This window comes from Urtica dioica, chromosome 4 (assembly GCF_054948205.1).
Source record: "Urtica dioica subsp. dioica isolate 48M chromosome 4, U.dioica_male_clone48M_v1_H2, whole genome shotgun sequence".
NCBI classification, from domain to species: Eukaryota; Viridiplantae; Streptophyta; class Magnoliopsida; order Rosales; family Urticaceae; genus Urtica; species Urtica dioica.
The window spans coordinates 812,260-836,075 of NC_142759.1; the positions used below are offsets into that span (position 1 = coordinate 812,260).

Consider the following 23,816-nt stretch of genomic DNA (forward strand, 5'->3'; position numbering starts at 1 on the left):
TTGAGGTGAGCTTGTCCCCGAACAAAGTCACCTTCCATGTGTCGAATTGGAAAACGAAGACGGAACACTTCTTGGGCACAACTGGAAGATAGTCCATCAAAGTTAGGCGATAAAACAAAAACGAGTTATGATTTAGGCAAAAAAAAAAAAAAGTTTTACCTTGGAACTTCTCATTCATAATGCCACTCACCCCGGTGAGAGAAGCAGTTTTACAGTCAATAACTGAAAACACACAGAGTAGGCTTTAGTTTAAGAAAATGATAATAACAATATTACCAATAAGAAGCTACTTCGACAAATACACATAAAGGGCTTACCTGAAAGAAGAGCACCGTGCAAGTCTATGTCCATAAAATGTTGAGCAACCTGATTTAACCTATTACGTTAAGTTCAACAAAACTACGATCACAGCAAGGAAAACCAATGGCAACAACTTTGTATGCGAATTTACCAATTCTTTTTCAGATGTTGAGCCATCATATTTTTCAAGTGTTCATGCTTGGGAAGAACAATGCGTATCTGTGGTCCGATTCACATATTACCCCAATGATTAATAAGGGAACAAAAGAGAACAATTAAAAAAACAAAGATCGAGCAAAACTGAAAAACAAGTTTGTCGAACTCACTTGTGAAACTCCTTGGGAAAATACAACGCCCCGTTATTCTTGTTTGTTTCGTGGACGTGCTTTTTGGAGCGCTTGGAGCGAATCTGCAGAGCCCTGAGACAAGAACCAGTGGAGACACTCCGTCCCTGAGCGTAATTATCGAGTAGGACTTGATTGTCGATCTTTAAGCTTCTCGACCCTTGCGTGTACTTCTGAGTTCTGACCCGCGCCCATTTCGAAATCTTTGGTCCAAAAAGTTTTATCGACTTTAGTCTCTTTCCCATCGGAGCTCTACACCAAAACCAACCATATATCAACCAAAAATCTCAAGATTCAAACTTTACTCATAGAAGAAGAAGATCAAGCTTCAGTCTTCACAGGAGAGAGAGAGAGAGAGAGAGAGAGAGACCTTTTCTGAGGGAAGAAGGTTTGGAATGGGTGTGCGTGAGTTTGTTGTGGCTAAGATTGAGCTCTGCTTTTTTCACTACTCTCTACTCTGTACTAGTACCACTATCTTATGAAACAACAGATCAATATTTACTAATAATCAATCGGTGTCTGTAGGCGAAATCCGATATAATTAATCACATCAAATCAAGAACAACAATGGAAAAGAACAGTACATCAAACTGAATGCTAACAACAAATTCTCAAGCACATAGCGCGCATTCAAAAATTAAAGAAATTGAGAGAGGCTTCATCGGTAGCTAGACTGCATTTACAACAGCAAAAATTAGTCTATACTTAGTGGACTTATCCAGATGAACAAGGGTTGATGGTTTTTTATTTTTTTATTAATATATATATATATATATATATATATATATATATATCAATGAAATTAGAGGATTATGATAGAGTTACCAAAACAAAACAAAGCTAAACGTAAAAAATTAGAGTCAAAACAAAAAGATTAGAAAAATACCAGATAGTCAAGGGAAGGCTCGGCTAGGCTCATATATGGCAGAGACTCGGAAGACGGCTCGGATTTTCTCAAGAATTGGGGAAGGAAGAAAAGGATTGAACCGAAAAGTGTAGTGAGGAAGAAGAAGCTTGGCTTTAACGTACGTACGAGACTGATTGAATTTTCGCATAACATGATTAAACATCAGACTATTTGCAATCCATCGCTGCATGTCCACTACTGTTCTCCTGCAAGTTTTTCAATAATCAAGCATTGGATTTAGCTTATAGTTCAAGGGAAACTGATTGCCCGTTGATTTAAATGAGCACTCTTCTCATACCCATTTTTCATTAATCTTGTTCCAATCGATGTTCTCGAACTTGAGAAGTTAAATTGAAAGCCCCATAAGCGATGGTCACCTGGAAATCAAATATTAGAAAATCCAGCTATGGTCTATGATCATGATCATCAACTAAGGTTACATAAATCAAATCGAATACACTTGTTCAAAACAAAAACATCATTGCGAGAATCACAAGAGAAGAAAAATTCTTATTTTAGATCTTGAAATCTTTAGAGGAAAAAAGTTAATGCAAGGGTGGGTTTGATCTGTATAATAATACTAGACATGATTTTTTCGGAGGAAGAAAAGACGAAATGAAATTACCAGAAAGTTTTCTCACTCGGTCTCGTCTGTTTGAATCCAAACACCATCTTTCTGCACGTGTCTGCCATCGAACTTGATGTTGGGGACATGCGAAATCTTGTGCCATTCCTTCCCGACCTCTTTCTGGCACTGCCTTTCCAAGGTGAGGGATCTAATGATGGACAGCTGTTGCAGTGGCGTCATTTTCAGAAACTCTGGTAGTGTTTCAAGGCTTTCACAATCTCCAATGGTCAAGGTGCGTAGACATGGCATGATTTTTGTTGTTGTCTTTGTGCAACATCCTTCCCACACTCTCCACTGCGGATGGCCATAGAACTCAAGCTCTTCCAATTTCGGAAATGAAATGACCTCTCGATCGGCTTCAGTGATTCCGAGGAATTCTTCACCCACCCTACACATCTTTGGAAAGTCATGTAGTTTTAGTTCCTTAAGTGAAGGCAATTTCCCAAGCGGAGGTAAAGTCTCGCAATTCTTGAATTCTAGCAAGTTAAGACGGGTGAGATTGGAAAGAGACATCATCCAAGCGGGCCACGCGGTGAGACCCAAATAATTATGAATGAGCAGAGATTTCAAATTGGGATGTGGATGAATGGAACTCAGGATTTCGGTGTCGTTGTGATTGTTGCTATCTACAAACTCAGATTTGTATCTGAACCACAACTCCAAGTTAAGCACATGCGGTTTGCCCTTGAGGTTCAGCTTCGCGACATCATCCACTGTCAACCCTGTGTTTCTTCCACACCCTTCGATCCTTAGAAGCCCTCGAAACTGAAGGTGTTTGAGATCTCCAATGTGTAGATAGGATCCCCTCTCCTTGGACACCACTATCATGTCTAGACTTTGCAAACCACTTATTTTTCCTAACCCTTTCGGAAGCCCCTCTAACTTCCCACACCCCCATATGTAGAGATGTTTTAGGCTGACTAGTTTTGAGATGCACTCTGGTAATGTTTTTAACCTGAAGCAACCATTGAGTTTCAAGGTCTCCAGATTACAGAGGTCGAATAGTTTCTTCGGCAATTCTCTCAACACATAATTGGACGATAAGTCTAGATATCTCAAGTGCTTCAATAGACCAATATCCTCTGATAATCGTTTCAGCCCGCAATACGCCAAACTCAAAGTCCGAAGACATGTAAGTTGAGAAAACACTAACATCTCTTCTTCGAAGCCTCCGTTCCATCGTGGTAGGTAGAAAAGCGTGCGCAAATTGTTCGCATTTCCTAATGAATTAGGAAAATACCCTTTGAGAGTCAAGTGACGAGTGTTTTCTTCTACCACCACCGCCTTCTTCTCCTTTCCGTCAAGTTCCATATAAACGTATTCATCGCCCGTCAAAAAATGGGCAAAATCATGAACTATGTCATGCATTTTGCACTCAACGTCTCCAGTAATTAAGTTGTCGTTGATTTCTTGAAAAAATGACCGCATAGCCAAACTCTCGAAACAATCTCGACCTAGTTTCCACGAATCTACACTTCGGCCTAAGTAACCATGAGACATCCACATCTCGATTAGATCATCTCTGTATATAACATGGTCTTGAGGAAACACCGAACAAAACAAAAAGCAGTGTTTTTCCAGCGGTGGAAGATCATAGTAACTTAGCAGAAAAGGAGCATAAACCTCCTTAACTTTAGCATCTTTTGACTCCCACAATTGACTATTCAAAATGTCTTCCCACTGACTCGCTGTCTCTTTAAACCGCACAAGACTTCCAAGAGTTTTAGCAACTAGAGGCGAGCCTCTCGATTTAGCAGCGATTTTCCGGCCGATAGGTTCTAGTTGTGGACGCTCCTCGGCTCTCCTCCCCAAGAATGCCAATTGGCTGAAAATCGACCAGCAATCCGCGTCACTCAACATTTCTAGACTAATGATCTGGTCTTTGGGCACTCCCATCATGATCGCAACTTGTTGCTTTCTCGTGGTCACTAATATCCGGCTTCCTCTACCCCCATTCCTAAGAGCTTTTTCTAAAATTTCCCATCTACTACAATCTACAAACCAGACATCGTCTAAGACAATGAGAACTCTTTTCCCCTCTATGGACTGACGAATGCATGTGACAAGGACATTCAGTGAAGAGCTTTGAGCAGAGCTTCCAAGACCAACAATAATCTCTTCACAGACCTTGATCTCATTGTAAGGATCGGAGACACACACCCAAATTAGCTTATCAAAGTGGTTCTTAACCGCCTCATGGTTAAAAGCAAGTTGGGCGAGAGTAGTTTTTCCGAGACCCCCCGGTCCCACAATGGGGATGATATGACGGGACGATCTCCCATCATCCTCGTCGGTACTGCTCTCGCACAATAACTTGCTTATTAAAAAACTCTTTTCCTTGTCTCGACCATGAATTTCGGTCTCATCGACAAAGGAGATTGTCTGAGGCGGCCTAGACCTCTCAACAACGGTGTTTGGGCTGAGATTGAACTTATTTTTATCTTTCGAAATCCTAGCCAACTCTCCATTAAGTTGCTTAATTTTGAGAGCAATATCACGGCGCATAACGAGGCGACCGACTTTGGTGCAAGAGAAGCAAGAGAAAGAAACCGGAAAACACACCTTCTTGTCTGAAGAAGAAGAAGCAGAAGAAGAATTCTCCAGAGCTTTGTCTTCTTCTTTCTTGATCTTGTACTCGAGAACAGCCGTGTTCCACTCATCCAGAACGTTCTCCATCTCCTCCGAAGTGTTCTTCAGCTCCTTAAGCCATAATTTAACAGCTTCATTGCCCAAGTGTTGCTTCTCCTCGGCGTCCTGAAGCACAGCTTGAATGAGCACAAGATTGGTCTTCAGTTTTTTGACATCTTCTTCGACTCCGCTCACCAGCTTGATCTCCCCTCCGATTCCATCGATTGCCATGGGAAGCAGAGTCTCAATCAGCCCCGAAACCACAGCTTCAGCCATCTTTCAACTTTGGAATTTTCTTCACAGCTCAACTCACTCACTCACTCTTATGGTATTGGATGAAGAAGATAATAACAGGGCTGGACAGAAGAAACTCTTATATCCCTATTATATTTTCAGGCTGATTTTATAAAAAAAGAACCTATATCAGACTATTCAATACAACCAATGAATGGAAAGGAGAATAAAGGATATGCTCATTCTCCTCCACATGCTTCAATCATTCTCCTCCACAAAAAAAATAAAGATGTCTTTATATTGATAATTATAATAAATAAATCATTAAGGGCACAGTGGTCGCTATTCTATTACAATAATTGAAGATGGTTTTTTTGACCATTGACTACTACCATATTGGTTGTGAATTTCTGATTTCTTAGTGCATCACGTGATACATTATTTATTTATATATACATTATGATCTTGATGATATTGTGACTGATTGTTTTATAGTCAACTTTTACTTGCTGTTCTACAATTTAAATTGTTATTAGTTTGAAAGTGCGATTATTTTGATCAATCTTAATTTGGTTACTGTCTTGCTTGGCATTTGTTGGTTACTGTCTTGCTTGGCATTGCATTGTAATAGATGTTTTATTGTTGGTTTTTTTTTTTTTTTTTTGCACGCTGCATGTATGTATTTGACTTGCTACGCCATCGTCTTTTATTATGTTTGATTTGTAATCTCAGGAGTCTACAACTCTACATATACATGTTTGTATTATTGTTATACTTCTATTGTTGCATATAATGACATAACTATATAATAGTTCGTGTGAGTGTAACGGGTTTGTATCCCGATCCAAAAAAGAGTGTAACGGGTTTGTACTTTTTTATTTTTATTTTTTAACAAGAAGAGGAAAGGGTCTCAAAGGGTAATCACGATTAGAAAGGACATATCTGTCAAAATCTGATCTCAAAAAACATAAGGAGGTGAGCAATAACATTACATGAACTGGATTTGCAATCCGTCGCCGTATATACAGCTTTGTTCCCCTGCAAGTAATTTCAATAAACAAAAATTGGATATCGCTTTTTTACATCAAGGGAAACGGATTGCAAGTTGAGTTAATTAATGAGTCAACTGTTAGAACCATACCCAATTTTCATTAGTCTCGTTTCACTCGCAGCCATCAATGTTAACTACATGTGAAACACGGTTGTTCACAAGCCCATAAGTAACTTAGATTATCAATTTGATACCCAGAAAGAGACATGTTAAGGGTTTGGAACCATGAAAAATATGTGTGAAAGTCTAAAATAGTTCTTCGACAATTCGCATCTGGTGAATATTCTTGAGGTGAGTTTGTCCCCGAACAAAGTCACCTTCCACGTGCCGAATTGGCAAACGAATACGGAACACTTCTTGGGCACAACTGAGGATAGTCAATGTTGAGCGAGCTGATTTAACCTATTAAGTCAATGTCGAATTCTATATGAATTTACGCATTCTTTTTTAGATGTTGTGTCATCATATTTTGAGCCAAGGTGTGAAGGCCTTGTGTGAAACGTATGGCAATCCGGCTCGAATAGCATCTTGGTAGTGCGAGGTCTCGTCTCAAGCGAAAACACGTCTCTCTGTGAAAGCTGATACGTCTATTCCATTGAACGGCCTAGGCATATATAGGGAGTGGAATGCATAGTAGAACTCCATATTTGGAGTTTCACTATTCATTAACTCTATTATGGACTGAGAAATTGGATTGCAGCAATCTCAACTTCATTTTGTTACATCTCACTCTATTATGGAGTGGGTTGGAGATGCACTAAAGTGAACTAAAATCGTTCAGTAAATTAAAAATACTTTCAAAAAATAATAAGTTAATTAATTATAATCAGTGGCTAATTAATTATAATTAATATAATATTGGCTATTTAACAAATAATAAGTTTAATGTGGCTTAATTGTTTATAAATTTCTTTAAAAAAAAAGGCATGGTATATAATTTATACAATATTAAATTGACGAAAGATTACTCGACCTAGGCTAAAGTTTAATTTTTCATTTTCAAACTGTCTTGCAATTTTTTCATTTTATGGAAATATTGTTCTTCATTATACTGTTTTTTCCTTCTTTTATTTTATTTTATTTTAAGAAAAAATAATAATTACTTAAAAAATTTTAATTTTTAATTTATTAAATATTCTTGGTTGTCTACTTTGTATCAAATTGGCCAATTTTCAGCTCATATAGTTAAAAATATTACGTATTATTTTACTCTCTAGCAAATATCAAGTTTTATTATGTAAGCATTTTTATTTTATTAATTTATAGTCTTCTATTTTAGCACAACTTGTTTGAACTTTGAATTAGAAAGGTCTATAGAAATCCCACTCTAACCCCAGATAAAATATATGCAATGAAACACTACTAACAAATATGTACACATATATGCTTTTTCATATACATTGTGTAGTTATTTACAAATTCCTAAGATCTGCATAAGTAGAAATATGGATGTCACAGCACTCGGCGTCCCAAGAGAAGTCCATTCTCATCCCTTGGATTATCTTCTGATCCCACTCCGACGACTTCTTTTCCTTTTAAAACACACAGTCGAATTTATTTAGCTTTACTTCTTATATCACAGTTTATATAAAGAAAACTCAACATAAAACTGTGAAGAAAGACGTACGATTTCATCAAGAGCTTCGCTAAGCGGCATATCTCTGAATGTAGAGCTTATAAACTGAGAGAATTTATTGGTCCCGTTGTCGTGATCGACGAAAGGTCTTCACAAAAACATTGAGAGAACAAAATAGTCAATTACTGTTTTCGATGTGTGTGTGTGTGAGAGAGAGAGAGATACCGGAATATGCTTTTACTGGAGTTTATTACCAGCGGGGCTGCTCCGTATCTCAATGCCTTGAGCTACATTATCAACACAAACGAAAAAAAAATTTGAAATTGCAAGCCATTAAACGGTTTTAAAAATAAAAATGAATATATAGACAAATAAGGTTCCGAGGAAACTACCAGTTCATTAGTAATAAACTACCAGTTCCATGGCTCTATAGTGCACGTATCTCAATTTTAGTAATAAACTCGTTTTCGTTTCACATAAGTGTTTGATTTTCCAAATGGTTTCCAACTCATAGTTTTATTGGACCTACAAATTGTTCAAATGATGAGTTAAAGACCCGTCGACCCCAATACCCGTTGGCAAAAAAAAACGAGTTATGATTTAGGCAAAAAAAAAAAGGTTTTACCTTGGAACTTATCATTCATATTGCCACTCACCCCGGTAAGAGAAGCAGTTTTACAGTCAATAACTGAAAACACACAGACTAGGCTTTAGTTTAAGAAAATGATAATAACTATAAGAAGCTACTTCGACAAATACACATAAAGGATTTACCTGAAAGAAGAGCACCGTGCAAGTCTATGTCCATAAAATGTTGAGCAAGCTGATTTAACATATTACGTTAAGTTCAACAAAACTACGATCACATCAAGGAAAACCAAAGGCAACAACTTTGTATGCGAATTTGCCAATTCTTTTTCAGATGTTGTGCCATCATATTTTTCAAGTGTTCATGCTTGGGAAGAACAATGCGTATCTGTGGTCCGATTCACATATTACCCCAATGATTAATAAGGGAACAAAAGAGAACAATTAAAAAAACAAAGATCGAGCAAAACTGAAAAACAAGTTTGTCGAACTCACTTGTGAAACTCCTTGGGAAAATACAACGCCCCGTTATTCTTGTTTGTTTCATGGACGTGCTTTTTGGAGCGCTTGGAGCGAATCTGCAGAGCCCTGAGACAAGAACCAGTGGAGACACTCCGTCCCTGAGCGTAATTATCGAGTAGGACGTGATTGTCGATCTTTAAGCTTCTCGACCCTTGCGTGTACTTCTGACCCGCGCCCGTTTCGAAATATTTGGTCCAAAAAGTTATAGACTTTAGTCTCTTTCCCATCGGAGCTCTACACCAAAACCAACCATATATCAACCAAAAATCTCAAGATTCAAACTTTACTCATAAAAGAAGAAGATCAAGCTTCAATCTTTAGGGGGGGGGGGGGGGGGGGGGGGAGAGAGAGAGAGAGAGAGAGAGAGAGAGAGAGAGAGAGAGAGAGAGACCTTTTCTGAGGGAAGAAGGTTTGGAATGGGTGTGCGTGAGTTTGTTTTTTTCACTACTCTCTACTCTGTACTAGTACCGATATCTTATGAAACAACTGATCAATAAATACTAATAATCAATCAGGAGTATCACCGAAATGAATTCCAATCGGTGTCTGTAGGCGAAATCTGATATAATTAATCACATCAAATCAAGAACAACAATGGAAAAGAACAGTACATCAAACTGAATGCTAACAACAAATTCTCAAATACATAGCGCACATTCAAAAATTAAAGAAACTGAGATAGGCTTCATCGGTAGCTAGACCGCATTTACAACAGCAGAAATTAGTTTATACTTAGAGGACTTATCCAGATGAACAAGGGTTGATGATTTTTTTATTTTTTTATTTATATATATATATATATATCAATGAAATTAGAGGATTATGAATTTACGATAGAGTTACCAAAACAAAACAAAGGTAAACGTAAAAAATTAGAGTCAAAACAAAAAAGATTAGAAAAATACCAGATAGTCAAGGCAAGGCTCGGCTAGACTCATATATGGCAGAGACTCTGAAGACGGCTCGGATTTTCTCAAGAATTGGGGAAGGAAGAAAAGGAGTGAACCGAAAATTGTAGTGAGGAAGAAGAAGCTTTGCTTTAACGTACGTACGAGACTGATTGAATTTTCGCATAACATGATTAACCATCAGACTATTTGTAATCCATCGTTGCATGTCCAGTACTGTTCTCCTGCAAGTTTTTTTCAATAATCAAGCATTGGATTTAGCTTATAGAACAAGGGAAACTGATTGCACGTTGATTTAAATGAGCACTCTTCTCATACCCATTTTTCATTTAATCTTGTTCCAATCGATGTTCTCGAACTTGAGAAGTTAAATTGAAAGCCCCATAAGCGATGGTCACCTGGAAATCAAATATTAGAAAATCCAGCTAAATCAAATCGAATACACTTGTTCAAAAGAAAACATCATTGCGAGAATCACAAGAGAAGAAAAATTATGTTTTTGCTCTTTTCAAATTGGATCTTGAAATCTTCCAGAGGAAAAAAGAAATTACCAGGGCGTGTGTATAGATTGTTGTGATCCAAGCTCTCTCACTCCGTCTCGTCTCGTCTGTCTGAATCCAAACACCATCTTTCTGCACGTGTTTGCGATTGAAGAGGATGTTGGGGACATGCGAAATCTTGTGCCATTCCTTCCCGACCTCTTTCTGGCACTGCCTTTCCAGGGTGCGGGACCAATAAATGGACAGCTGTTGCAGTGGCGTCATTTTCAGAAACTCTGGTAGTGTTTCAAGGCTTTTACAATCTCCAATGGTCAAGGTGCGTAGACATGGCATGATTTTTGTTGTCGTCTTTGTGCAACATCCTTCCCACACTCTCCACTGCATATGAGCTTCGAAAGTAAGCTGTTCCAATTTCGGAAATGAAATGACCTCTCGATCGGCTTCAGTGATTCCGAGGAATTCTTCACCCACCCTACACATCTTGGGAAATTCAGTTAGTTCTAGATCCTTAAGTGAAGGCAATTTCCCAAGCGGAGGTAAAGTCTCGCAATTCTTGAATGAATCTAATTCAAGACGGGTGAGATTGGAAAGAGACATCATCCAAGCGGGCCACGCGGTGAGACCCAAGTAATTCCTAATTTCCAGATCTTTCAAATTGGGATGTGGATGAATGGAACTCAGGATTTCGGTGTCGTTGTGATTGTTGCTATCTACAAACTCAGAATACGATCTGAAGACCAACCGCAACGCAAGCACATGCGAGAGGTTCAGCTTCGCGACATCATCCACTGTCAACGCTACATTTCCACACCCTTCGATCCTTAGAAACCCTCGAAACTGAAGGTGTTTGAGATCTCCAATGTGTAGATAGGATCCCCTCTCCTTGGGCACCACTATCCAGTCTAGACTTTGCAAACCACTTATTTTTCCTAACCCTTTCGGAAGCCCCTCTAACTGCCGACACCCATCAATGTAGAGATGTTTTAGGCTGACTAGTTTTGAGATGCACTCTGGTAGTGCTTTTAGACTCTCACAACCACTGAGTTTCAAGGTCTCCAGATTACAGAGGTCGAATAGTTTCTTCGGCAATTCTTTCAAACGGTTCCCCGATAAGTCTAGATGTCTCAAGTGTTTCAATAGACCAATATCCTCTGATAATCGACTCAACCTGCAACACTCCAAACTCAAAGTCCGAAGACATGTAAGTTGAGAAAACACTAACATCTCTTCTTCGAGGCGTCCCTCCCATCTAAAGAAAAGCGTGCGCAAATTGTTCGCATTTCCTAATGAATTGGGAAGACACCCTTTGAGAGTCAAGTGCCGATTGTTTTCTTCTACCACCACTGCCTTGTTTTCTACTTCGTCTTCGTCAACTTCCATATAAACGTATTCATCGCCCGTCAAAAAATGGGCAAAATCATGAACTATGTCATGCATTTTGCACTCAACGTCTCCATCAAATAGTACATTGATTTCTTGAAAAAATGAACGCATTGCCAAAGTCTCAAAACAATCTCGACCTATTTTCCACGAATCTACTCCTCGGCCTAAATAACCGTGAGACATCCACATCTCGATTAGATCATTTCTCCTTATAGCATGGTCTTGAGGAAACACCGAACAAAACAAAAAGCAGCGTTTTTCCAATGGTGGAAGGTCGTAGTAACTTAGCAGAAAAGGAGCAAAAACCTCCTTAACTTTAGCAGACTCCCACAGTTGACTACCCAAAATGTCTTCCCACTGACTCGTCGTCTTTTTAAACCGCACAAGACTTCCAAGAGTTTTAGCAACTAGAGGCGAGCCTCGCGATTTAGCAGCGATTTGTCGGCCGATAGGTTCTAATTGTTGACGCTCCTCGGGACTCATCTCCATGAATGCCAACTGGCGAAAAACAAACCAACAATGCTCTTCACTCAACTTTCCTAGACTAATTGTCTGGTTTGTGGCCACTCCCATCATCCTCGCAACTTCTTGCTTTCTCGTGGTCACTAAAACCCGGCTTCCTCTACCCCCTTTCCTAAGAACCTCTCCTAAACTCTCCCATCTACTGTGGTTTTCAAGCCAGACATCGTCCAAGACAATGAGAACTCTTTTTCCCTCAATGGACTCACGGATGAGTTCGACAACGGCATTCAGTTCAGAGCTTTGAGTAGAGCTTCCAAGGCCTTCAGCGATCGCTTTCGCGACCTTGATGTCGTCAAAAGGATCGGAGACGCACACCCAAGCTCGCTTATCAAAGTGGGACTTAACTCCCTCATCATTATAAGCAAGTTGGGCGAGAGTAGTTTTTCCGAGACCCCCCGGTCCCACAATTGGGATGATATGACGGGAGGATCTCCCATCATCCTCATCGGTACTGCTCTCGCACAATAACTTGCTCACTAAAACACTCTTTTCCTCATCTCGACCATGAACTTTGGTCACGTCGACAAGGGAGATTGTCGGAGGCAGCCTAGGCCTCTCAACAACAGTGTTTATGTTGAGATTGAACCTATTTTTTTCTTCGGAAATCCTAGCCAACTTTTTATTAAGCTTCTTGATTTTGCGAGCAATATCACGGTGCATAAAGAGGCGATCGACTTTGGTGCAAGAGAAGCAAGAGAAAGAAACCGGAAAACACACCTTCTTGTCTGAAGAAGAAGAAGAAGAATTCTCCAGAGCTTTGACTTCTTCTTTCTTGATCTTGTCTTCAAGAACAGCCGTGCTCCACTCGTCCAGAACGTTCTCCATCTCCTCCGAAGTGTTCTTGAGCTTCTTAAGCCATCTTTTCACAGCAGGGGATTCATCATTGCCCAAGTGTTGCTTCTGCTCAGCATCCTCGAGAACAGCTTGAATGTCCTCAAGATTGGTCTTCAGTTTTTTGACATCTTCTTTGACTCCTTTCACCAGCTTGATCTCCCCTCCGATTGCATCGAATGCCATGGGAACCAGAGTCTCAATCAGCACCGAAACCACAGCTTCAGCCATCTTCACAGCTCAACTCACACGCTCTTATGCTCCGTCAAAGGTTAGTTTGTATACTGTTAATAGATGAAGAAGAGAAACAGGGTTGGACAAAAGAAACTCTTGTTTGCCTATTATATGTTCAGGGCAGGCTGCTAAATAAAAAGAACCTATTAGACTATTCAATACAAGTTACAATTTAATTAATGGAATGAGAATAAAGGGAAATATGGATCAAAACCAGAATAAAGGGCAATAGCCAATAGCTGTAAAGGAAAGTATGTCGAGGAGAATGAGCATCTATACTTTCCTTTACAGATATTGTCTGCCTATCGTATTTTCCTTTACAAAATAATACAAATGTCTTTATATTAATAAGAAATAATTAATAAATAAATTAATAAATAAGGCACAGTGGTCGCCATTCTATTACAATAATTGGAAAATGGGCTTTTTGACCATTGACTACTACCATATATATTGGTTGTAGTTTTCTTAGTGCATCATATGATATTTTATTGCGAATATCATATGATGATGCACGGGTTACATATCCCTTGCTTGATATTGCGAATGTTTGTGTGTGACGTTTTTTTTCTTCTTTTCTTCTTCTCAATAGATTCTGTAGCTTATAATTGTTTCAATGTCTTTATAATAGTTTCTTTTTTACATTTTGTTAATTATTCCATGACTTTTTTTAGCAAGCAGATATTAGCTTTGCTGAGTTATATGATGTTCACACCTCATTCTTTTTTATATATATATAAATGTATAGTTGAGCTTCTTCCTATAAGTATCCCATACTAGCTTAATCTTTTTTATTCTTTTTCATTAATGAATATGCAAGTTTACAGCTTTTTAGAAGCCATGTTGTTTTTCTGATAAAGTCATAAAACCAAATATGCTTTCAAGGGAATAAGCAATGCATGTTCCCACAGCTTTTTAGAAACAAAAATTGTTTTTCCGATTCCATGGATTGCCATGGGAACCAGAGTCTCAATCAGCACCGAAACCACAGCTTCAGCCATCTTCCCACTTTGGAATTTTCTTCACAGCTCAACTCACTCGCTCTTATGGTATTGGATGAAGAAGAGAATAACAGGGCTTTGGACAGAAGAAACTCTTGTTTCCCTATTATATTTTCAGGCTGATTTTATTAAAAAAAAAAAAAAAACAACCTATCAGACTATTCAATACAACCAATGAATGGAAAGGAGAAAAAAAGGGCAATAGCTGTAAAGGAAAATATGCTCATTCTCCTCGACACACTTCAATCATTCTCCTCCACAAAAAAAAAAAAAAAAAAAAAAAAAAAAAAAAAGGATGTCTTTATATTAATAATTATAATAAATAAATCATAAGGGCACAGTGGTCGCTATTCTATTACAATAATTGAAGATGGGTTTTTTGACCAATGACTACTACCATATTGAAATGCCATTATTCTGTACAATCTTAATTTGGTTACTGGCTTGCTTTGGCATTGCATTGTAATAGATGTTTTATTGTTGTATTTTTTTTTTTTTTTTTTTTTTGCACGCTGCATGTATGTATTTGACGCTACGTCACCGTCTTTTATTATGTTTGATTTGTAATCTCAGGAGTCTACAACTCTACATATACATGTTTGTATTATTGTTATACTTCTATTGTTGCATATAATGACATAACTATATAATAGTTCGTGTGAGTGTAACGGGTTTGTATCCCTATCCTATTCTATTGCGATTATTGAAGCTTTTTGACCATTGACTACTACCATATTGGTTGTGATTTCTTAATGCATCAAGTGATATATATTATTTATTTATATATGCACTATGATCTCGATGATATTGTGACTGATTGTTTTATAGTCAACTTTTACATGCTGTTCTACAATTTGAATTGTTATTAGTTTGAAAATGCCATTATTTTGTACAATCTTTGGTTACTGGCTTGCTTTGGAATTGAATTGTAATAGAGTTTCACCCTTTAACTCTTCTATTATGTTCTACTACGGAGTGAGAAATGGAGTTATTTTGTTACATCTCACTCTATTATGGAGTGGGTTGGAGATGCACTAAAATGAAATCGTTCAATAAATTAAAAATACTATCAAAAAAATAATTAAGTTAATTAATTATAATCAATGACTAATTAATTATAATTAATATAATATTGGCTATTTAACAAATAATAAGTTTAATGTGGCTTAATTGTTTATAAATTTCTTAAAAAAAGGCATAAGACATATAATTTATATAATAAAGTTTAATTTATGGACCTAGGCTAAAGTTTAATTTTTCATTTTCAAACTGTCTTGCAACTTTTTCATTTTATGGAACATTTTCAAACTGTCTTGCAACTTTTTCATATTATGGAAATATTGTTCTTCATTATACTGTTTTTTCCTTCTTTTATTTTATTTTATTTTAAGAAAAAAAATAATTACTTGAAAATTTTGATTTTTTTATTTATTAAATATTCTCGGTAGTCTACTTTGTATCAAATTGGCCAATTTTCAGCTCATAGTTAAAAATATTACGTATTATTTTACTCTCTAGCAAATATCAAGTTTTATTATGTAAGCATTTTTATTTTATTAATTTATAGTCTTCTATTTTAGCACAACTTGTTTGAACTTTGAATTAGAAAGGTCTATAGAAATCCCACTCTAACCCCAGATAAAATATATGCAATGAAACACTACTAACAAATATGTACACATATATGCTTTTTCATATACATTGTGTAGTTATTTACAAATTCCTAAGATCTGCATAAGTAGAAATATGGATGTCACAGCACTCGGCGTCCCAAGAGAAGTCCATTCTCATCCCTTGGATTATCTTCTGATCCCACTCCGACGACTTCTTTTCCTTTTACATCACACAATCGAATTTATTTAGCTTTACTTCTTATATCACAGTTTATAAAAAGAAAACTCAACATAAAACTGTGAAGAAAGACGTACAATTTCATCAAGAGCTTCGCTAAGCGGCATATCTCTGAATGTAGAGCTTATAAACCGGGAGAACTTATTGGTCCCGTTGTCGTGATCGACGAAAGGTCTTCACAAAAACATTGAGAGAACAAAATAGTCAATTACTGTTTTCGATGTGTGTGTGTGTGCGTGTGCGTGAGCGCTGAGAGAGAGAGAGAGAGAGAGAGAGATACCGGAATATGCTTTTACTGGAGTTAATTACCAGCGGAGCCGCTCCGTATCTCAATGCCTTGAGCTACATTATCAACACAAACGAAAAAAAAAATGAAATTCCAAGCTATTTATTCAACGGTTTTAAAAATAAAAATGAATATATATAGACAAATAAGGTTCCTAGGAAAACATTTACACAAGAGAATCAAGCTTAGTAAACGGGTTTTACTTCGGGTCTTGGTATAAGTTATGAGAGTCTAATTCAACATGTTTCATAAAAATCTCTAGGCAAATATTTTATGCCACAAGACTCAGTATCACATGGTTCTGTTTCTACCTTATAATCACTAATGAGAGAGAGAGAGAGAGATAGAGAGAGAGAGTCACCGGAGCTTGAGAAACAGGGTCGTGATATGATTGGCACAAGATAATGTCTGATCCCGCAAAGATCAGATGAGAGAGCGCTTCGTTATGTTGGAGACAAAATTGTACATTATCATCCTGCGTGTATATTTTTTAGTCGAATGGAATTAATGCAGCTTGAAATACAAATCTGGATAAACAAACCCCATGAAAAGGTAATGAAAATAAAATGAGCTACATTTTGATGTTTCAATCAAGCTTGCTTTCATTACTAGCCTGTCCAGCTTGTACCTGAAGCTCTTCTTGGAAAGATTGAAGCCGTCTGTTTGTTTTTGACAAATTATCATTCCCTATGATGATAAACTGTAAGAGAAAAAGCCACAAAATAATTGCTTTTACGTGTCACAACTCATTATACGAAAGCCCATATCTTTTTATGATCATCAGAAGAACAATCAGGCCAATAATTAATATGCATCTGAAACTAATGTAATGTAAATAAAGTACTTGACAGAAGAAAAAGAAAGCATCAACTAGTGCACTGAAGTACTAGAAAGTTCCCAATCAAGGTTTTTTTTTCTATTAAAAAAATGTCACTCTTGAAGCAAAAAAAAAAAAAAAAAAAAAAAAAAAAAGAAAGATGGGCAGTAGCAAAAGTGGGTTTAATTTTTCTCACAAGTTTGGATATTGATTTAAAATAAAAATTTAAGCTGCGATGCGAATCATTTTTCAACGTGGAAAATATGTGTAACAACCTGGACACCTCTGATGATATAGCACTCTGAATTTCAGCCTTGAGATTTTCCAGATCAACATCGGAGAGAATACATCCGACCTAAGACAGAATCAATAACACACGTCGATGAGTAAAAAAAATAAACAATAACTATAAACAAGAATATGCGTGGGGAACTCCAAAAACCAGAGAAAAACCGTGGCCCACCAAAAAAGAAATTTCAATATTGTAAAAATAACTGTTACAAGTCACATATATTATCTAAATGAAGTTCTCAAAAGCTTTATTTATAGCAACAAAAGACGAATTTAGAAGTGTTTCTTCTTATGATAACAATGCCTAGTCTCCCTTCTTATTCAGACTTTATTATATCGCCAAAGATGTAAAATGATGTATATGGTTTTCAATTTATCAACTAGTAAAACCGTTCTTAAAAAAAACAAAGGCTAAACAATACTAATAATAAAAAACTAGAATTAGAGGTGTTTTCAGATAATCCCGTGTAGTGTGATTTTGCAAGAGGCTTTCCCGGTGATGTCATCCGCAGTGTAATTTTCCGGAAGAGTGTTGTCTGTGGAAGGATCCCAAGTAGAGCTCTCAAATCCAAAAGGAGAAACAACAATCTTGTCCCTGAAACATTGGGTATATTTTAATATATACCTATCTATCTTCTGAAGAACAAAAAAAAGGCGTGATTCTGCAATAAAATGACGTTTCCACGATTATATAGAAACTAAATATTTTGAGTAAAATAGTCCAACAACTATTGGTTTTGTTAACACTATAATCATTTTTCCTAAAAAGAATCATTTTTTTTTCCTATGAATAGTGTTTGGTCCTCCAACAGCAGTGTACAACACAACTTTACCAATATATCTAAAGATTCTGAGAATAAATTCAAGGATTGGCCTTTGAGTTATAAACTTACTTGTTAGCATTCAAAGTAGATTCCAAGCCATGGCTAAGACTCTGAATAATCTTGCTTTTCGAATGCATTGACGACATTACCACCACTTTATTGGCATACACAATTCCACCCTGAAAACTTATAATACAACGCGGGAAAACTCAAGACATGACACGAAGCTAAAGAACTCTTGGCATGTAATAACGTTAAAAACAATTAAATAAAAACGTGAGAACCATTGTGGAAGGAAAAGAAATTGCTCGTCAATATAGAGAGATATATGTTTCAATCAACTGTGTTATCAAAGTTCTGCATACTGTGTTCTCTGATACAGTTTTGACCCAAGATAGAAATGGTGCATGAATTGGACATTTTCTGATGAAACTTGCAGGCCAAACTATACATTTCGGCCTTATGAATAAGAGAGCTAGCAAGGTGACTGATAAGTGAGATTCATTCACACTTATCTATGGCTCTTAGATAAGAATCGAAACTTGTTCTTAGTGTTTTCGATGTTATTTTGTAGTTTTATTATGTTTCAGGATAAAGAGAGTGAGAGAAGGCTGTGGTGCGAAAACGGGCTGAATCGGAGCTAAATCGAGGAAGTTATGGCCTTTTGAAGTCAAGTCAACAAAAGTCAACGACGGTCAACAAGAAGTCAACGTTTCAAGGTTGGCGCGCCGCGCCTTTTGTATGGTGCGCCGCTCCCTGGTGCTTAAATTTTACACCGAGAGCTCGAGCAGACGACGCGTAGGAGAAGCGCGGCGCGCCTTCAGAATTTCACGAGTGGCGCGGCGCGCCTGTTATGTGGCGCGTCGCGCCATTTACTTTTTCAGTATTTTTGGAGCTCGTCTTTTAAATCATTTTTGGCCCTTGGATCTCATCCAAGGGTCCATATTTGCTCCGAAAACCTCTCTTAAACCCTCATATACACTTGTTCAAAAGGGAGGGGGGCAAGCTTTAGAAGAGAACACTTTTACTTTTGTTTTGAAAACTTGAGAGAGAAAGTGAGAGAGAGAAAGCTAGGGTTTGACACTCATTTTGTTCTTGAGCTTAGGAGTGAAGAAGAAGAGGGAGAAGTGACAACCTCCATCATCCTCATCATCTCCATTTGTTCATCCTTAACTCTATCTCTTTTATTTATTGTTCTTTATTTATTTACTCCACTTATTGCTTTGTTGAACATATTTTAAGCTTTCAAATATGGGTTATTAAGTTATATAGTCACACGGTTATAGTGAATTGTGATATAGCCCACCTTTCGTTAATTTCTTGTAAATAACCAAGTTAACTTATTAACAGATTAATAAAATACTTATTTAATCCAGCCAAACATGTAAAAAAGGTAGTTAATAAGCTGTCACGTATGCAAGTTGACTATTTACAAAGTATTTACCAAAAGTTGGCTAATTTACAATTCGTATAGTTTAGGTGGCTTACGTAGCCAATTTTTTCTTCAAATATTCTATTTGAGTCTTTGTTGACTACCTTTATCTATTGAGCATTGAGTATTGTGATTACTTTATTGTTTTATCCAAGTGGAATATTGAAGTAGTGCGCTTGAGTTTAATGAAAGCTTTATTTGGTTGTTGAGATTAGCATTCAATGTCTTGTTTCTTTATTGTTTTACTTCTTTTACTTATTTCAATTTTACTTTGTTTATTCTTAATCATGAGTAGCTAAGTAGATTTGGGGTGCGATGTAGTTGAGTAGTTGAGTTGGTTGGTCAAACATTTGGATTAGATTGGTGCTTCATGATTGGGTTGAGAGTGAAATTCTATGGGTATGGGTGTGTGTTAGAGCTAACTAGAGTAGCTACCTAGTTAGTGAATTTTAGACAAGTTTAGACACCGAGAGGTAATAAACGAGTGAGCTCTACCCATCCCATCTTTAACTTTCCTAGAGCTATAGAAAGACTAGGAGGTAGTTGTAGTTGATTGAAATCCCGGGCTAAATGCGGTTTTGTGTTTTAATAGAACCCAAACCGAGAGGTGTAAGTTCGACACATAGCTAGATTTTTATAGACTCGAGAGAGATTAGTGAATGTTATAGGAGGGATTGAGACTAAATTTTAACAGTCTAAACCCGAGCTTAGAATCGTATCTTGACCGACCAACTCGATGAAATAAAAAATCGTGTCCCTTCCTTTTAACTTGTGTTTAAATATTGTTGTTTACATTTCATCTTGTTCTCAAAACAATCAAAAACCCCCATTTTTCATTTCCATAACTCGAAAAAGAAAGCTAGTGAGTTTGCTTCGGAAATAGTCTAGAGTCCTTGTGGGATCAATATCCGTGCTTTTCCACTCTATTACTTGACGACACGTTCGCTTGCGTCGTGTAGAACTTTTCTTTAGTTAAGAAAATTCCCATTAGTGACTATAATCAAAGATTTTATATTAAAAAGATAATAATAACTAAAAAGAAAGTGATTTTTACCTTTAAAAGGTTGACGAGATGAGTTTTATCGCTGTCTTGCAAACGATCGGCTCGGTGAAGACTGCGAGGATCAAGTCCGCATAATGCTATTTTTTCTGGTTTCTCTACACACTAAGTATGAAAATTGGTCAAAGGGGATGCCGAGAGTACATGATGCGGGACATGAAATGAAACAGCTCTTGCCTGTAGATTTAAGTTCTGACATGTGAACAATATTTTTGTACCTTCTAGTCCCTGTAATAAATAAACAAAAAAAAATACTAATTAAGGAACGAACAATCATCGAAGAAAAATTACACTTCTAAAAGGATCATTTGTTGGAATTGAAGATCGCATATGGAACAGAAGTAAAACTGAGAGAGCTTCTCTAATAAAATAGCTTTACGTCAAAATCTGACAAAAAAAAAACATTTAAAAATAAATAGCCTTTACATGAACTTAAATTTCCATATAGGATTATTAACTGAAAGATGATCTAGAGAAATAGTTGCTCATTCTCACTTAAAGTCTTTATTGGCATTTCCATTTGAACTAGTCAAGTAATTGTATAACCCGATCACATTCGCAGACCGTAACTTTTTAACTAAAGAGAGCAACGGATCTAATAAACTTCTTCATGGATTCATCGTCCAATCTATTAATCTACCGCTCTTCACTCTTTTACACATCTAACATTTCAATTGCTCACAAGCTTAATCATAACATTTTTAAAGCTGATATCTAAAGTTACAAGTACTAAAAAACTGATATCCAAGTCGTTAGTTCTTCATTTGTGTTAATAAAGGTAAACCTGCTTTTCAAAGACATCCCAGAAGAGTGGTCCAGCGATAGCGGTCTCCCAATTATGGATGTGTAATACATCGGGCCGTTTTCCGGATTTCAATATGTAATCCAAAGAAGCACGCGAAAAATAGGAAAATCTGAGAATCATAAAAGGCGATTTTAACAATAAAAAGTTAAAATGTTGGTATGATTGTGATCATCGACGTGAAAAATATCAATGACTTAGGGGAACTAAGAATAAACCCAAAATAGTTTTATTTCTAACTGTTCGAAGTCGTCCGAGTAGTCGTATATCAGCTCACGGTTGAAGAAGGAAGAGTAAAGCCGTGGTTCAATTAATTAAAGTAACTCTGATACCACTAACAACACTGCAAAAAACAAAACAAATAAAAAAAAGGTGGGTGTTTAAAACATAATTTCTTACAATGTCCCATGAGAAGAAAAAAAAATGAGCTCTACCAACCCATTCCAAATTCTGTTCTCATGTAATTGGCCATTAAAGTATGAATAAGAATCCGCATCGATTTCACGCAGCCCTTGAACTGTTTCTAGGTCCAGGCTCTCATACCTATGTCCAGTGCAAAGTCATTGGGAATAAATTTTTAAAAAAATCTATCAAAAATAGAATAAAATAATCCTAGATCATGTATCCGTCCAAATTTGGATATCTGCTGCACCAAAGACACTTAAAGAACAAGATTAAAAAATAAAAATAAAAAAGTATGTTGATTACTTGGGTAATATAACCTCCACGAGATGACCCTTTCTCTGCAAGGCTCGCGATAATACCGTCACATAAGATCCCAAACATCCAACAGAAACCAATGGTTCCATTTCAGTGCATATGTGGACAACATGGAATGCATTTCTGGGTCGAGAATAAAAATAAAAATTATTAATAGAACCGGGGAAGGAACGCATGAAAAGAGATATTCTAGCGTACGATTCATCAAGGCAATAATATTAGTTCATTAATTTATAAAATTCCATCCATGAAATATCATACTTTCTAAAATCATTTGATGCCAAAGAGAATCTTTCATGATCAAAAGAATGTGACACTCCGGGTCCGAAATCAAATTAAACATCTAGAAAATAAATAAAATAATGTGTGTACCTTTTGCTTCTGTCCAAGAACCGACGGAGTGCTTCTAGAAACTCGACATCGTTCCCTTCACGAACGCCGGAAAAAACATCGCGTAGACCGACTCTACAATCCATGATCAGCCTCCTCAAATCGGACGATTCGGAGTTGCCAATCATTCCCGTCAGAACCAGCGAGTCTATTCGAAGCAGTAATTCCCAACATTATTTGTTTAAAAGAAAAAAGACATCATTGTCTTCTGAATTACGGTGTTTGAAGAGAATACATTAGGTGTGTTTGGCACAGCTTTTTTAAGCCTGTTTTTGCTGTTAGCAAAAACTAAACTGTAATATTACTGTTTGGTAAAACAGTTTTTAGAAAAAATTTCAAAAGCGATTTTAAAAATTGTACATGAGTCACAAAAGCTACGAATCTTAGCTTTTAGAAAAAGCGTTTTTGTATTTGATATAAAATTACTTTAATATCCTCACGTGATTATCCATAACACTGTTACATATTTATTTTATGTTTATTTTAGTCTTTTTACTATAAAATATTTATTTTACCAAACGCTAAATCAGTTTTTGTTACCAGCAACAACTGTTTTATAAACACTTTACCAAACACCTCGTCAGTTTTAAAAAATAAAAACACTTTTTTTAAAAACAAAGCTATGCCAAACGATGCCATTATTTGTACTATAAAAATTCGATTTTTAGTCCTTGATATCAGATTTTGTAATTCATTTGGGCCTTCCGTATATTATGAGCACCAAACGTCAGTTAAGTTCCCACGATTTGGTCACATGTTTTTACTTATTGTTGTAGTTACGCATATACCCTTAACAAATGTTATTATGTTAAATTTCTTATTCTATTATATATCGGGTTATATAGCTAAATAGCCTCCTAAAAATATACAGTTTTGGATTTAGCCAACATTTGGTTAATTTTGTGTTAATAGCCAGGCGAATTTATTTACATAGTTAAAAATACCAATATATCCTCACAACTGTTCCCGCCTGTTCCCCTATCGAAAATAAAATCAATTAAAGCAAATCTTTGGATAATAACTGCCGCGTATTTCAAGGGCCTTCATTAACCTCTATAATTAATACCGAATATACACGCAAATATTCTCTCTCATTCAAACACAAATTCAAAAACGAAATCCCAAAAAAAAACGAGCTCTGGTTTCATCCCCAACGTGATCGGCTCGATGTACACAACGCACATCT

General features: G+C 36.6%; 3 protein-coding genes, 2 long non-coding RNA genes and 1 pseudogene across 15 annotated transcripts in view; all 6 read right to left on the reverse strand.

Moving 5' to 3' along the window:
• LOC149399009 (putative disease resistance protein RGA3) overlaps nucleotides 1–5,290 on the reverse strand; it is a 28,928-nt gene extending 23,638 nt beyond the window's left edge. For 5 of the 8 annotated variants that reach the window (XR_016296561.1, XR_016296560.1, XR_016296558.1 and 2 more), the window contains exons 1-2: nucleotides 2,177–3,131; nucleotides 1,850–1,928 (exon numbers count right to left, since the gene is read on the reverse strand). Coding sequence is in view for 3 of the 8 variants with exons in the window: in XM_089612430.1 (XP_089468556.1) it covers nucleotides 2,189–3,007 (819 nt within the window). In the remaining 5 variants the exon portion in view is untranslated. Of the gene's footprint in view, nucleotides 1–1,848; nucleotides 1,929–2,176; nucleotides 3,132–4,741 lie in introns of those variants that run through there. The other 3 variants (XM_089612431.1, XM_089612429.1, XM_089612430.1) reach the window with 3 other exon arrangements.
• Nucleotides 5,291–7,435: 2,145 nt separating this feature from the next.
• On the reverse strand, nucleotides 7,436–8,120 carry LOC149399012 (uncharacterized). The gene is made up of 4 exons (XR_016296563.1): nucleotides 8,061–8,120; nucleotides 7,894–7,955; nucleotides 7,720–7,816; nucleotides 7,436–7,624 (listed from the first exon to the last, which is right to left on the reverse strand). It is a non-coding gene; the product is annotated as an uncharacterized LOC149399012 (long non-coding RNA).
• A 322-nt stretch (nucleotides 8,121–8,442) lies between these two features.
• Nucleotides 8,443–13,527, reverse strand: LOC149399013 (putative disease resistance protein RGA3). Of its 3 annotated transcripts, none has more exons than XM_089612433.1 (6): nucleotides 12,809–13,527; nucleotides 10,005–10,084; nucleotides 9,684–9,910; nucleotides 9,170–9,264; nucleotides 8,752–9,012; nucleotides 8,443–8,644 (listed from the first exon to the last, which is right to left on the reverse strand). In XM_089612433.1, the coding sequence occupies exons 1-2, from the start codon at nucleotides 13,151–13,153 to the stop codon at nucleotides 10,016–10,018; spliced, it is 414 nt and encodes a 137-aa protein (XP_089468559.1). In that variant the 5' UTR covers nucleotides 13,154–13,527; the 3' UTR covers nucleotides 8,443–8,644; nucleotides 8,752–9,012; nucleotides 9,170–9,264; nucleotides 9,684–9,910; nucleotides 10,005–10,015. The 3 variants fall into 3 exon arrangements, with proteins under 3 accessions (XP_089468559.1, XP_089468558.1, XP_089468560.1); XM_089612432.1 differs by having other exon boundaries at nucleotides 9,170–9,337; XM_089612434.1 differs by lacking the exon at nucleotides 9,170–9,264.
• On the reverse strand, nucleotides 10,178–12,751 carry LOC149399014 (putative disease resistance protein RGA3). The gene has a single exon (XM_089611316.1). The coding sequence runs from the start codon at nucleotides 12,749–12,751 to the stop codon at nucleotides 10,178–10,180; it is 2,574 nt and encodes an 857-aa protein (XP_089467442.1).
• A 2,274-nt stretch (nucleotides 13,528–15,801) lies between the features above and the next one.
• On the reverse strand, nucleotides 15,802–21,992 carry LOC149399015 (putative starch synthase 4, chloroplastic/amyloplastic; annotated as a pseudogene). Its single transcript, XR_016296555.1, has 13 exons — nucleotides 21,959–21,992; nucleotides 21,860–21,863; nucleotides 21,503–21,632; nucleotides 20,896–20,946; nucleotides 20,713–20,823; nucleotides 18,296–18,405; nucleotides 17,825–17,997; nucleotides 17,387–17,466; nucleotides 16,923–16,994; nucleotides 16,656–16,769; nucleotides 16,289–16,350; nucleotides 16,086–16,182; nucleotides 15,802–15,990 (listed from the first exon to the last, which is right to left on the reverse strand). The product of XR_016296555.1 is annotated as a putative starch synthase 4, chloroplastic/amyloplastic (transcript).
• Nucleotides 21,993–22,015: 23 nt separating this feature from the next.
• On the reverse strand, nucleotides 22,016–22,694 carry LOC149399016 (uncharacterized). The gene is made up of 3 exons (XR_016296564.1): nucleotides 22,613–22,694; nucleotides 22,229–22,363; nucleotides 22,016–22,063 (listed from the first exon to the last, which is right to left on the reverse strand). It is a non-coding gene; the product is annotated as an uncharacterized LOC149399016 (long non-coding RNA).
• Nucleotides 22,695–23,816: the final 1,122 nt, after the last annotated feature.